The sequence below is a fragment of the Solanum lycopersicum genome, chromosome 11 (assembly GCF_036512215.1).
Source record: "Solanum lycopersicum chromosome 11, SLM_r2.1".
NCBI classification, from domain to species: Eukaryota; Viridiplantae; Streptophyta; class Magnoliopsida; order Solanales; family Solanaceae; genus Solanum; species Solanum lycopersicum.
This window is the reverse complement of record NC_090810.1, coordinates 2,234,809-2,249,804: the sequence shown is the minus strand read 5'-3', so window position 1 is coordinate 2,249,804 and position 14,996 is coordinate 2,234,809. Positions and strand designations below refer to the sequence as shown.

Sequence of the window (14,996 nt, the reverse complement as noted above, 5' to 3'; positions counted from 1 at the left end):
AGACCCTATCTAATTCAGATGAATCTGATGTTACAACACTATGAAATAACTAATAATAATGTAAACACACAAAATTGGGGAGGGGGTAAAATAAAGAATGAATTGAAGGATTATACATAAACACAAAAATGTACCAGTAAAAAAGGAATTTAAGGATTTTTCAAACATAAACAACTTTGATACACAATTTATGTAAATTAAAATTTATAGTACAATGTGAAAATGTGTGTATATATATAGGGTTGGCAAAGCTAATAAGTAATTATTATTGCATGAAAAGTGTTTGAACTTTCTAATTTGTTTTACAGGACTTGTTATTTCAGTCTGAACTTTCAAAAAAAATCGTTAAAAATAAGTGCGAATTCATTTACTTTAGCTAAATTATCTTTTCTACTCATTTTACTATTCTTTGATATATGTAAAATTTATATTTTGTATAAATTTGGAAAAAAAATATATTAAATTTACCTAAAAACCAATACTTTACATGTTAATTATAAATTCGTGTAAAATGGATTTTAAGAAATTATCACAATGAAGTCAAAATCTAATCTAAGCAATTTTTTAGGCAAATTGTTATTATTTTATACATATACGGTTAATCTGAAATTGCTACTAATCAAAAAAAGGATATTCCATTTAGTAGTTTTTATTTTATTTTTGAGTAATTAAGCTTTTTGGCTACTTATAAAATAAATATATGAAATGTCTTTTCAGATATCGTATTATTAAAAAATAAAGATCTCTAATAAAAATGGAGTAACATTTAAAATAAGAAATGATAAGTTTTTTTTAAAAAAATAGTTATTCAAGTCACAATATTTAATTAAAGTAAGAAATCCAAATAAAAAGGAACATGATTAATTAGCATGCCAATAAGGTTTTGGTTATAGTAAGCAAAAATTAAGTAGCAAAATCTATGAATAATAATGTCTTTAATGATTTAATTTGATTTCCTTAATTGCCTTTGTATCTTGATATCTCTCATTTTGATTCACATAATCTTCATTGTATCTACACTTGTTTTTTTAAAAAAAAAATTAAAGGTCTAATAAATCATAAAATACGAAATACACTCATAAGTATATCTTTATCTTTTTTATTTTTATAAGTATACCTTTATTAAAGATCAATTAAAGGGCTCATATATATATCTTAATTAAAGATCAATTAAGGGTGTGATTTAGTGATTAACGAATTACATTGCGAATCATAAAGGACTCAAATTCAAACTCCAATTTAAATCAAAATACCGAGTGATTTATTCTCGTTTGTTCTTGCACAACTTGATAGACAAACAAAGTTATGTGATTCCTATTAGCGATGGGAAGTGATACTTGTTGGCTATTGCTAATGAAAGATGACAAATATTTCACAAAATTAATCAAAATTAACACAAATTGATATGAATATCATAATTAATCATCATCATAAATATATATATACTGTTTAATATATTTGTCTTTTCATTATTTTGTTTGTTTTTAGTTACTTGTATCTATAGGCTAAAAATATTTGAATCGTAGCTCTTTTTTTTTTTTTATATACACAAAATCAAGTAGTTATCAATGCCAATAGCTAAAATTATATATATATATATTAGTTAAGAAATTAAATATATTATTATGTCTCACATAAGTTAAATATTGATCATTTTCTCGTATACAATTTACAACTATCAACTATGGAAATGGTCAATTGATATATTGATTTATGAGCCTGCAACAACATGAATTCATGGGAGATATGGCACAAAAACGATATTTTGATTGCAAATATTTATATTTTAATTTGTTCTTTCGTTTTTAATACTTATGTAAAATTGAGCGTTATAAATTTTTTAAAGAAGTTGAGAACTAAAATATCATATTAGGTTGGACGATGGAGATGATAAAGAGATGATCAACGTAAGAAAAATTAAAATCGATAAATTATAAATAACGTGTTATTTATCTTCAATATTCTACTTATTTTGATATATGCCAAATTAGTATATGATGGTATTATTTGTTATTCTATCTTTTTATCTTACTTCTAATGGACAAATATATATATAATAAGGTAATATGGCCGGCTTAATTAATTAAATTTAGGATAACTAACAAGCATATGTATATTCGAAAGAATCGAACAAAATTTTAGTCTAATTATATGTATTAGAAACTTTTATGTGCAACGGTATTTATTAATTTGATTAATCGCATTTTAAATTTTAACTATTTAGATTTGCTTGTTAAAGCGCAAAGACAAGATTTATAATTAAAATGAAGAAATTTCGAACCACCTCGCTTTTGTAGTAACACAAGTAGAATAACTGAACTAACTAAAATTAGTATTGTAATTTAAGTCAATGCCCTGTATGATAGGGTTGATTAGTACTCCCTATCGTGATAGAAAAAAAATTATTTGCTAAAAATAATATTTCCTTTTGTAATAATAAATATACAGTCGATAAATATTATTTTAAAAATATTTGTATATAATTTAAACAAATATTACGAAAACGAAAGGTGAAGGATAGTGGGTGTGAATTTGGTGAGACATATCCGAGAAGGGATAGCTTTGTATCCGAGAGGATAGGAATGTGTCCGAGAGGGGTAGAGATATATACGAAAGGAGATAAAGATATATTCGAGAGGGTTTTTTCGTAATTTTCTATAAATGGTAGATAAATTTAATGGGCCTGTAAAAGATCCAAATTCTAGCACCTACAAAAGGAAACCGGCTATATGGGCTTTTAGCCCATAAAATTAGGGCCTAAAGTGGTAAAAAATTCATGGGCCAATATTTGAAAATTCGTAACAAATAATAATAATATTTGTATTTTCTATAAATTATGCCTGATTTTAATTGACTTGTGTGAGTAATCAAATCTATCACAAAATTTATGCGATAAGTTTTGTATAATTAGTTAAACCATATTATTTGTACAATTAATAGTAAACAAACTCTTTACGACTTACGTCACTTAAGCAGACTCAAAAAGAAGAGTGTGATTTTGGGTTTCGTCTAAAAATTCATTCACATCGATCGGGGGCAGGGAAACAATAAAAAACATTTTCGCACCTATCAAACAAACTATAGGTTTCCTTTTCGTGCGATAGCGGTTAAAATATGTTTTTATCGATATCTTTCTTTTTGAATCAACTATCTTTTTTATGTTATATGTAACATGAATTTATATCCTTGATACTTTGTGTGTCCATGTTTTCTAACAATCAAGGATATTTGACAAATGAACGAAAATCGGATGAGTCGAGGTATTTAAATGTTCTATTTGCAAATTTGAAGTATTTAAATTACACATCAGAAACGAGTTGAGATATCAAAAACAATAAATATTTAACTTGACCTTAACTGACAATTCAACCCTCCAACTTTTAAAATATACATTCAGACATCCCAACTTATTCGCACGATATCTCGTGGACACTTAATACCGATGCAAATCAAAATATCTTACTTATGCGTCTTTAAAGTTGGATGAAATTATTATTGTTATTATTATTATTATTATTATTATTATTATTATGTTAAGAAATAATAAAGAAAAGCAAACAAAACTAACCACATATTTGATCAATCAATTTATTCACGTTTATTTGAAGAAAAAGAAAAAACTGTTTACATTTTTTAGAAATTGTTTAAGCTTGTAGCTATAACTTGCAAGTTGTAACTAAGCTATAAGACATTGATTTCTTCATTCATTTGTGCTGGTGGCTGTGAAGTTTCAAGTTCTTCAACAATATTTATAAGGTAGAAATCAAATTTGTACCCTTTTTTGCCTTTGATTTTGTGAGATTTGATTTGTTTTTACTTTAATTGCTCAAAGTTTGAAACTTTAAGCTTCTTTTTCATGTATAGCAAATGGGTTATTGATATAGTTCAAGATTTCAGATGGGTCTGTCTTTTAATCATTGTTCTGAGAAGTAAATAGTTGTATTGTTTAAGAATTTTTAGTTTTGCAGTATACCCACTTGGTAATTAAGTGAAATTTGTAATGGTGTATATTGGGGGAGTTGTAATTGATTGAAAAGATAGAATTTTTAGATGATTTACTGTTTGTGTTTAGGTTACTTTTGAATGAATTTTTTTTATCAAGGTTTTTGTATGAGTGAATTTTAGAAGGAAAGATGGATAAGTAAAAAGTGGTAGTGGTTTGATTTATTGTACATCATTAGTGAGTTAGTTTATCAGATGGTTACGCGACTAGGAATTATTATTATCTCAGAAAGTTACTATCTTTGTTGAAGAAAATTGGAATCGAGAAGAAAGGTGACTTTCCTCATCATCAGTTATAGGAGCTCGACTGAGTTTAGATCTTCTTCGCGTTTTTTTGTGTGATCAGGGTACTAGGGAATGCCTGAATTGTGCAGAACTATTGGGTTATAATTGACATTTTAAATTCAAATTGATTTAGTTGTCTGATGAAGCATTGCCTCCTATGTTCCAGTAGCTGTGTGTAATTTGTTCCTTTTTTTTTAAAATAATGTACTTTATCAATACCTAGTAGACTTTTTAGCTCCATAAAGATTTTGGAGGACTATGCTCTCAAATGTGATGCCATGAGAAGTAATAAGCTAAGCTTGGGATTATAGTTTATTAACTTTATAAATCTCAAGTCTTGTCTGATCACATCTTCTTGGTTTTTGCTGTCAGTCTCTTTTGTTCACGAGCTGAAAAATATAAGATTCTGCTGATAGTTTGACGTGTGACAGTCGTAATCAGTTACCTGACCTGATTATTTTGCTTATAGTGGTTCTTGATATGTAAGGTACTGGTTATTTTCAAAGTTCCATTTCATTCTGATAGTAACCGTTCTATGGATGTCCAGAACCATAAGGTATTTTCCATTGGAGTTGGAGGTATTAAATTCTTCTGGGTGTAGAAACTGTTCCTTGCCTTAACATCAGGATTGATGGCCACCTCTGAAGCATTTCTGCAAGTTTTAGGTGGTTCACTACCTAGTCTTTTTGGATCTGATGATTCCTTTAGGAAATTGGGATCGTCACATACCTCCAGATCCTTCATAAGAATCAGAAAGAAGAGGGGTCCAATATGTGTGAACTTCCTCAACTGTTCACACATATCATACCGTGCTATTAGGGTAGATTGCTTTCAGAGCACCAGACAATGTGTGCATGGAGATATTGGTCATTCCAATTTACGATCTGTGAACTGCAAATGCCAGCAAGCTGACAGTGCGAGTAGTTTTGCATCAGAAAAGGGAAATGGGTCATGGACTATTGACAATGACCAGAGCTTCGATACAGTTCATGGTAATACACCAAGTGTAATGCAGTTTGAGACAGTAAGAGAGCTTAAAGTAGGAGAGGAGAACTTTCAATCCAATGGGAGTTTACCTCCAAATGGCTTAGTGGAAGATACCTTGAATAGAATAGCTGGAAACTCTATCGAAGATGAAGCATGGGAACTACTACGAGAATCTATGGTTTATTATTGTGGTAGTCCTGTCGGAACAATTGCTGCTAAGGACCCAACTAGTTCCACCGCCGATGTTCTAAACTATGATCAAGTCTTTATCCGTGACTTTATACCTTCTGGTATTGCTTTCCTTCTGAAGGGAGAATATGAGATTGTTCGCAACTTCATCCTTCACACTCTTCAGCTGCAGGTAAGATGCTTTAACTTGCACAAGTTACTGATATTTATTTGAAACAGTCATACATTTCTTGATTGCAGTTTTCCTGCTTGTATCTCACCATTTAGTTTCTAATCTCGTTCAGCAACCTTGTTATGTATGTTCATTCACAGCTGTGTGATTGAAGATGGTTGCAGGAATAACTTTTTGTGATATGGTACTGCTTCTTATTTTTTCAGTTAGGGATGGATTCCTGGGGAAATTTCATGTTTATCACTGGATATGTAAGCTAGTATGAAACATTTGTTTGACTAATCTTCTAGAATTAATGGTTGGATACTGATATTTCCTCTTAAAGATTCAGCTTGCTGAGATAATTGTAATGTGGGTATACACCTATTATGTTTTATGTCTGCAAACAGTTTGATCACTGTTTCAAATATATTCTGTTATACATCCCTCTCAGCATTCCGCTGGTTTTGCTTTTCTATTTGAGGTAAAATAACAATCTTCTGTGGCTATGCCTACTCTCCTTGAGCGGTTGTTGAAGCAGAGGAAGAAGAGTGGGCATCAGCTAGTTATCCTGCATGGCTCAAGTGCTGGTTACCTTTTAAATTCTGTAGTAAATGATTGAGAACTGTGGGATCAATCTACTAAGTTATTCTTAATTTCAATAAAAGATGTTTCATAGGTTGTAAACCTGAATATTCTCTATATACTCCATTAATCTGGTTAGCACTTTATGTAGTCTAAAAATTCTCTTAATGGAAGTGGTTTGTCGTACAGCTAAGCTTAGATCAAATGAAGTGTTTCTAAATTCCGAGTGATCTGTATGATCAAATATATTGTTCAGATGTCAGGGAAAAAATATGTGGAATGATAACTGATATGACATTATTCTGCAGAGTTGGGAGAAAACTATGGATTGTCATAGTCCTGGTCAAGGTCTGATGCCTGCTAGTTTCAAGGTTCGTACAGTCCCATTGGATGGTGATGACTCTGCAACAGAAGAAGTACTGGATCCAGACTTTGGAGAAGCAGCAATTGGCCGAGTTGCCCCAGTTGATTCCGGTAGGAAAAAAGACCTCTCTCTCAAAAAAACAAATAATAAGTTTGTTTATTTTTGTGTCTTCACCTTATCATTCTTGTGCTTACAGAGATCTCTATCTACTGTAACTGTTAATCCCAGGACTATGGTGGATTATTTTGTTACGTGCGTATGGGAAGTCCTCTGGTGATCTCTCGGTTCAGGAGAGAATTGATGTTCAGACTGGAATAAAAATGATACTAAGACTATGTCTTGCTGATGGCTTTGATATGTTTCCAACATTGTTGGTGACTGATGGTTCGTGCATGATAGACCGCCGTATGGGAATTCATGGTCACCCTTTGGAGATTCAGGTTTGATTTCAATCACTGTACTAAAAAAGCTGTTATACCTGATAGGTTGGTGTTTAGATGGGACTAAAAAATAGTTGAATCAATTGTAGCTGGTTTAGTCCTTTGCTAGATTTGAGAATATTGCTCAGTTCGCATATCCTTGGAGATTCTCCATCGTAGAGTAATTTCAATTTTTCTTCTTCTGCACTGTGCTACTGAGATTTTCTCCTGTTAAATATATATGTAGTTTCTCGCAAAGGGGATTTGTGTGGGACCTGAACAGAATGAAGATTCCTTCTATTTCCTTAGTAGAGAAGTAAACAAATGTAGGGATATTAAATTGATCATATTCCAGAAGATACTTGTGCTATTGTTCATTTAATTCAAGGTCTGAGATCTAATCAAGACGTTTTCAATTGATTATTTTCAATGGGGTGTCGGGAACTTAGTGGACTTCACTGATTTAATAGATGCTGGATGGGAAAGAACGATTTACAGCTTTAATTCATCTGAAATAGGAAGCCCATATCCAGAGGTATGTGTCTTAAAAGTCATTAATGTTTAAATATTAGATTAGAGAATACAAGGTCCATAAGTTTAAATATTGTCTTACAAGAGTGTAGTGCCTTCATTTTCATGGAAGACTGTTATGATGCAACTCATGAGTGATCATCGTGTAACTTTGGTTGAATGTTAGATTAGGGCATTAAAGAGTATTTAGATCTTTTGCGTATTATTCTGCGCCCTTCTTTCTTTTCAGAATCATTTTTATTAGTGCATTTCTTCTGTATGTCTCAACTTGTGTGTGTTGATCTTCTATGCAGTTAGAGCTATTTATTCTTTATCTGAAAACTTAAATAAACAGTTGCTTTTGTTCTTTGTTAGATCCACCTTGGCTTTAGGTTATCTCAGGTTTCTCCCTAAGAATGTTGTTTAAGCTTACGTTTCAATTTGTTGCAGGCACTGTTTCATTCAGCACTGCTTTGTGCTCGAGAAATGCTTACACCAGAGGATGGATCAGCTGACCTTATCCGAGCATTAAATAATCGTCTTGTTGCCTTATCATTTCATATCAGAGAATATTATTGGATTGATATGAAAAAGCTAAATGAGATTTACCGGTACCAGACGGAGGAGTACTCCTATGATGCCGTTAACAAGTTCAATATTTATCCAGATCAGATTTCTCCTTGGCTGGTGGACTGGATGCCAAGTAAAGGAGGATACTTGATTGGAAATTTGCAACCTGCTCACATGGATTTTCGATTCTTTTCTCTAGGAAACTTGTGGTCTATAGTCTGCAGTCTGACAACAGATGATCAATCACATGCTATATTGGATCTCATTGAGGCCAAGTGGACAGATCTGGTAGCTGATATGCCTTTTAAAATATGCTACCCTGCTCTTGAGGGTCAGGAGTGGAAGATAATTACAGGATGTGATCCCAAGAATACGTAATTTCTACCTCGGTTACTTTAAGAAGTTCACTTTGTATTCTATTGGATCTTAATAATAGCTGGTCCATTATCTTTCTTCATCTCACATTATCTTCTTATTTTTAATGCAGTCCTTGGTCCTACCATAATGGAGGTTCCTGGCCAACTTTACTCTGGCAGGTAACATTTATCTGTCAGTCTTGAATTAGGAATTCGGTGCTTGTATCCGTCTTATCTTTGGTTGGGAGATTAGACCTTCCCGACCTGATATTTTGTCGCGGTGCATGCCGTTGCTCACATTAACATATTGTTACAACTTACATCTCTGTTTTGTGTTATGTCTCATTAGTTAATCGGAAATTATGTTACAAAGAATGACTTAAATTGCAGTGCATTTTTAATCTAGTTTCTATCTCATCATTCATATAATTTCTTTCATCATGTAAGCATCTAGTGAAGTTGTACTAGTTTGTTTTTAAGATAGAGAAAGATAGTGCAGAAAGTTTTGAACTAATTTCACTGGTGATATATAATATACTGTTCGTGTATGTAGTATAGTCAAAAGGTTTGCTCGTCTGTGTGTTCCGTAATTGAATTAGTTCCCCTAAGATACTATTATAGAATCAGCTGTGAGGAATTCAAAGTTGACGTGATCTCGTGAAACTTTTGTAGCTGGCTGTTGCTAGTATTAAGATGAATAGACCTGAGATTGCTGCAAAAGCTGTTGAAGTTGCAGAAAAGCGCATCTCACAAGACAAGTGGCCAGAATATTACGACACTAAAAAGGCACGGTTCATAGGGAAACAAGCGCGCCTTTTCCAAACTTGGTCTATAGCTGGATACCTCGTCGCCAAACTCCTCCTTGCCAATCCAAGTTCTGCTAAGATTCTCATTTCCCAAGAAGACTCCGAGCTTCTCAACGCCTTCTCCTGTGCTATCAGTTCTAATCCCAGAAGAAAAAAACGCGGTCCAAAAAGTCCCCAGAAAACCTACATAGTGTGAAGATCACACACAACCCCACAAATGATTGAATGTACAGTCATTGAGCCAGTTAAAGTGTATTGATAACTACATATAATTGTTTTGCCTGGTGTTCACAAGCTGGAATTCTATTTAATATTTCAGCTTATAATATAATGTTCTTCTGTAAACCTCAAACGAGTAAGCATCGTCATCGATGCTTGAATATGAAATAATTCATGATGAATTTTCTCTTAGAGTTCTCTTCTCCATATGGAAGTGCCTAAAATTGTTTTTGTATAAATTTTTCTGTTGTTCTACAGGGAAAAAAAGCCAGCATAGGCCTTATTTTATAGATTTGGCTATTTTCTGCAAATTCCTATATAATATTGTAACACTAAAGTATTCATTTTACACTTTACTTTTGTTGAATCTTGTGAGAAATGCTACGGAAGCGGCCACAGGAGTTTAGAACGAAACTATTTTTGACTTGGAAGACAAAGAAGTGTGATAAAGATGAGACCGTATAAAATGAATATTCGCGGTCGAAGCTTGGCTCTAGCCGATAGGCTAGCTGTAAGCTTGGCTACAGCGAAGCGCTTACCAAGCGCGAAGGATTCACACCAATTCTTCGATTTTTTATAGAAAAACTACGGATTCAGGTCGGCTCGGGTCGATAGTAGCCGTGATAGTAATGCCCCGGAGCCCAGTTTCAAACCCCGGTTCGAACAGGAGGAGTAGGCGCCGACCCATGAGGCGGACCTTGGAAAGTTTTAACATAAGCAGAAATCATATTCGTAAAGCAGAAACATAAACGCACTCCTATGAACGTGGAAAATATACCGAATTCAATTGGTCGATTCGAATTGGGGCGGGTCTATCTTCTTCTGGGCGAGCTGCGGAGCAACTTTTTCTTTCTTTCATTCCATCTGTCTTTGTTGATTGGTTTGTTGTTCCAACGTAGCGTTTATTTGCCCTTCTGTCCAGTGGATTCATTTCTTGGCGCAAATATTCACTTGTAGCATACCATATTTCAATGGATTGACGTAATTTTTCTACCGCGTGTACATTTCCATACTGATGGTGTTTTTCCAAAATCTAGGAATTTTTAACAAACAGGATCAAGAATCATTACTCTTTCGTTTCGACACAGGCAAAAATTGGAACAGAAATATCATTCGATTCGTCGATCCTCAAAAAAAGAAATAAGCAAGGTTCCGTCGTTGAGTGACAAATGGGAAATTTATGGGCTCGGGAGTTCCTCTATTCAATCCTTTTCCTTCTTCTTGTTGCTGGATATCTCGTTCGTACACATCTTCAAAAGGATTAGACGTCCCCCCATGCTACGGTTCCCTGCGGTCTGGGGAATCCGGAATCGTTGGTCACCAGACGCTCACTAATGAGTACCGCGTCTTCCCAGTGAAGTAGAGCCGTCTTCATGGGGCCTCAACGATCCCGTCTACGACTCTACCACCCAGTCAATTCTGTTCCAGGCTTGCAAATGGAGCCCGGAACTAGCTGCTGCTTGTGAGGTATGGAAAGAGATCGTATTTAATTTTGCACATCGCTTGATGTTTGTAACACCGAAGCAATTTAATCATAATATTCACAAATTACAGTGAGAATATCGCATACATTAAAGTTTATACGAAGATAAACATCTCATAATTTTTTTTGGTGTATGTCCAAGCTAAGTGGTGTGAATCGTAATCTAAACCCTTACAGTTATACTATAACTGTATATATAAAAGTTAAAACTATTTATTTTTTGTATATAATAGATATTGAACTATCGTTTTTTTCTCTATTTACCTCTCTCTATAAATTTTTTTTGACTCCGACACTAATATATACATCATTTATAAAAAAAAATTCCCAAAAGAACCCTACAAACTATAGGATGTTAGTATATTCCCCAAGAACAATATAGGTATATTGTTTTTAATATATGTAGCTTTCAAATATCTGTAGCCTAGAATCTAGATGGCTCAAAATATGCAACAATTAAACCATTAGTTAATATGCCACCAAATATGTACCAAAAAATTAATCTACACATAGTACCTTATATCACAAAACTCTTAAATTATAGCAATTTGTTTGTTATATCTTTTTTTAATCCGTTCAAACAAATATCTTTTTCGTCTTTTATCATTTCTTTAGTTCTAACTTTTCACATGACATGTTTGAGATCACAATATTAAAAAATATTTCAGTATATTTTACATAACTTTAAGATTCAAAAAATCTTCTTTACCTTCTTAAATTTTGTTTCAAATTTAATTAAGGCAAAAAAATTGACGGAGAAAATATAATAATAAAATTTGAATGTTTTGTTTTTATAAACGGGGTGGTCTTTAATCTTTGCTCTTCAAATAAACTGGTCTTTAGATCCGAACATAACTAGTAGAGGATATTATGATGCACAAGTTTAAACTAAAACTCGCGATAAAATTGATTGTTACGAAGACGCAAATTAAAGACCAACACGAAATAGAAACAAAAAAGGACAAATGATATAAAATAGTAGTATCATTCTGTCTTGGGCCATAAATGGGCCCAGACTCATTTCAACCCGCCGGCAATATGACCCACAAACCATTTTGCCGGCCCAAATATCTACACTTCTTTGATACTTCTAACTACCATTCAAAACAAAATATTATATATTTTTTTTTCATTATAACAAACCAAAAAAAAATTTCCATCAATCTTATTTACCTTCAAATATCCAAAATTTTCTCTCTCTCAAAAAAAAAAAATGTTAACATCTCCGGTTCACGATGACACGACCATCTCCTCAGCGTCTGCACCTGTCAGCTCGACCACGTTAGAGATAGGAGAAGGAGAAGTTCGTGTTAGCATGGACGCGGAGGTGGAAACGAACATGTACAATGTACATGCCTCATTTTCATCCTCTACTAAGCCCCATGCAACGTGTAGCGATCCATGCTGGAACGTCATGCAATCAGAAGTCTCGAGTTTGACCCTGGACGACTTTTGCTTCATTAGGAAACTTGGTGGTGGTGACATTGGCTCAGTGTATCTTGTTGAGTTGAAAGGTAATAATAAAGGTTGTTTGTTTGCTGCTAAAGTGATGGATAAAGAAGAATTGGTTAGTAGGAGTAAAGAAATTAGGGCAAGGACAGAAATGGAAATATTAGAAATGTTGGATCATCCATTTTTGCCTACACTTTACACTACTTTTAATACTGATAAATGGTCTATTTTGTTGACTGAATTTTGTCCTGGTGGTGATCTTCATGTTCTCCGGCAACACCTGCCGGAAAAGAGATTCGATGAAGCCGCGGTCCGGTTAGTAGTGTACTTCTCCCTCTACCTAATCGTTGTCTATATTATTAGTTTAGAAATCAATAACTAAAAACCTAGATCGGTTCTCAGATTATGCATGCACATACAATGAGAAAGAGAGTTGACCAGGCGGTCTATCGATCAATGTCTCACACGTAATTTTATATCTTTTTTTAAAAAAATTTATCTGTTCTCGAAGCTCGAACCCTAGAATTTTGATTTAGGTTTTTGAAGGATTTTTATCTAATACTCATTGATAGTACATCTAGCATTAATTATTCCAACTATATATTATAATTAACTATATGTCTTATTAATGATTGATGTAGTGATCAATGTGAATATTTGTACAGTTTGCTAATGGGCCCACATTTGCTATGATATATTTAATATTAATAACATGATATTTTTAATGTGTCCTACTATAATTAATTATGTGCTTTCAATTATTAGTTGAAACTTCTTGATCATGACCAAAAAAAATTAAATTAATGTAACATGTGAGTTTGTCTATTTGATGTAACAGGTTTTACACATCAGAAGTTGTGGTTGCTTTAGAGTATCTACATATGATGGGAATAATATATCGTGATTTAAAGCCAGAAAATGTGTTAGTAAAATTAGACGGTCATATTATGTTAACTGATTTTGATCTTTCACTAAAATGTGATGATTTAGTAATGCCTCAACTTGTTCATGACGAGGGTACTAGTCCAAATTACATACATTGTAATAATTTAAATGATCATAATTCGCCTCCGTATAATTCATCGTCATCGTGTATCTTGCCTAATTGTATCATGCCACAATATGTCTCGTGTTGGTACTCTAAACACATGAGAAGAAGAAGAAGAAGAAGAGGAGGAGGATCGAGTGTTGCGAGACCCTTGAGGTTGATAGCTGAGCCGATCGAGACTCGATCGATGTCGTTTGTAGGGACCCACGAGTACTTGGCCCCGGAGATCGTGTCAGGGGAAGGACATGGTAATGCGGTGGATTGGTGGACGCTAGGGATTTTCATGTACGAGTTGCTTTATGGTGTAACACCTTTTAGAGGACTTGATAATGAATTCACCCTTTCTAACATCGTGGCTCGAGCCTTTGAGTTTCCTAAAGAGCCATTGGTTCCAAACATGGCTAAGGATTTGATCAATCAACTTTTGGTCAAGGACCCCACCATGAGGATGGGGTCCATGATGGGGGCCACAACAATAAAACAACATCCCTTTTTTGATGGTGTGAATTGGGCACTATTGAGATGTACAACACCACCTCATATTCCATCAAATTTCAATAGTAAAAGAGACTTTGTCTCATCTTATGATGATGATGATTATGTGGATTATTATTAATTTCGAGTATCGATTATAGTTATTTTTATACTATTATATTAAATTTATGTATTACAACATGTAACTATTTGTATTAAGTTTGATATAATAGTCTAAATGATATAATCTGAGGCTATTTATAGTACCAAAAAAATGAGATATGTTGATGAAATTTTGAATATAGCTTGTGTCTTATTCTCCTAAATATTTTGATTTTTTTTGTAGGCAACTAATAATTTTTCAAATCATATTTATAGTTAGAAAATTAAAATGGTAAAATCAAGTAAGTATAAAAAATATTTCCCTTTTTTAACTCGAAATTTTAAATTTCACTAATTTGAGTGCATATCATTTTTAAGTATTTGATAATTTTTTTTTAGTTATATTTTTATCCAGGCTACTTTCCATATATAATAAGATAAGATTTTTTTTATTCAAATAGTATTTTTGTTCTTTATATTTATATTTGATAATTAAGTAAGTATAACTTTCACATATAGCAAATAAAAAATTCATATTTGTATGCTATAGCAAAGTTTGCATAATTGCACTCCATAACAAGCATAGGAACTGTATAATTCGCTATACATATACAATTGTATAATTCGCTGGCCTATTTTGCTGCAATTGTATAATTCGCAATCCTATTTCACTGCAATTGTATAATTCACTGTCTATTTCGCTGCAATATTTGTATAAAATTTGCTTTGCATACAATTGAATCGAAGTAAAATGTATGTATATTGCATAATTATAAGTGTATAGGAAGAAGATATATGTTTTTCTCTCGCTTTATACAAAAACAGAAACACAATTTATACACTTCTGTTGTATAAAGCGAGAGAAAATTGTATTTCACTGCAATTGTATAATTCGTTGGCCTTTTTTGCTGCTATATTTGTATAAATTTTGCATTTGTCTACAATTGAATTGAAGTAAAATGTCTGTGAATTATATAATTAAGTGTATAGCACG

At 32.9% G+C, this 14,996-nt stretch overlaps 2 protein-coding genes across 5 annotated transcripts; both read left to right on the top strand.

Annotated features, from left to right (window-relative positions):
• The first annotated feature begins 3,503 nt into the window (after positions 1–3,503).
• Positions 3,504–9,635, top strand: LOC101248735 (neutral/alkaline invertase 3, chloroplastic). Of its 4 annotated transcripts, none has more exons than XM_004249939.4 (7): positions 3,504–3,756; positions 4,835–5,635; positions 6,508–6,673; positions 6,792–7,003; positions 7,943–8,436; positions 8,550–8,598; positions 9,091–9,635. In XM_004249939.4, exons 2-7 carry the CDS (start codon positions 4,919–4,921, stop codon positions 9,418–9,420), a joined length of 1,968 nt encoding a protein of 655 aa, XP_004249987.1. In that variant the 5' UTR covers positions 3,504–3,756; positions 4,835–4,918; the 3' UTR covers positions 9,421–9,635. The 4 variants fall into 4 exon arrangements, with proteins under 4 accessions (XP_004249987.1, XP_010312548.1, XP_010312547.1 ...); XM_010314246.4 differs by having other exon boundaries at positions 3,556–3,756; positions 4,775–5,635; XM_010314245.4 differs by having other exon boundaries at positions 3,566–3,756; positions 4,757–5,635.
• Positions 9,636–12,030: 2,395 nt separating this feature from the next.
• On the top strand, positions 12,031–14,202 carry LOC101248444 (serine/threonine-protein kinase D6PKL2-like). The gene is made up of 2 exons (XM_004249938.5): positions 12,031–12,693; positions 13,217–14,202. The coding sequence occupies exons 1-2, from the start codon at positions 12,140–12,142 to the stop codon at positions 14,040–14,042; spliced, it is 1,380 nt and encodes a 459-aa protein (XP_004249986.1). The 5' UTR covers positions 12,031–12,139; the 3' UTR covers positions 14,043–14,202.
• Positions 14,203–14,996: the final 794 nt, after the last annotated feature.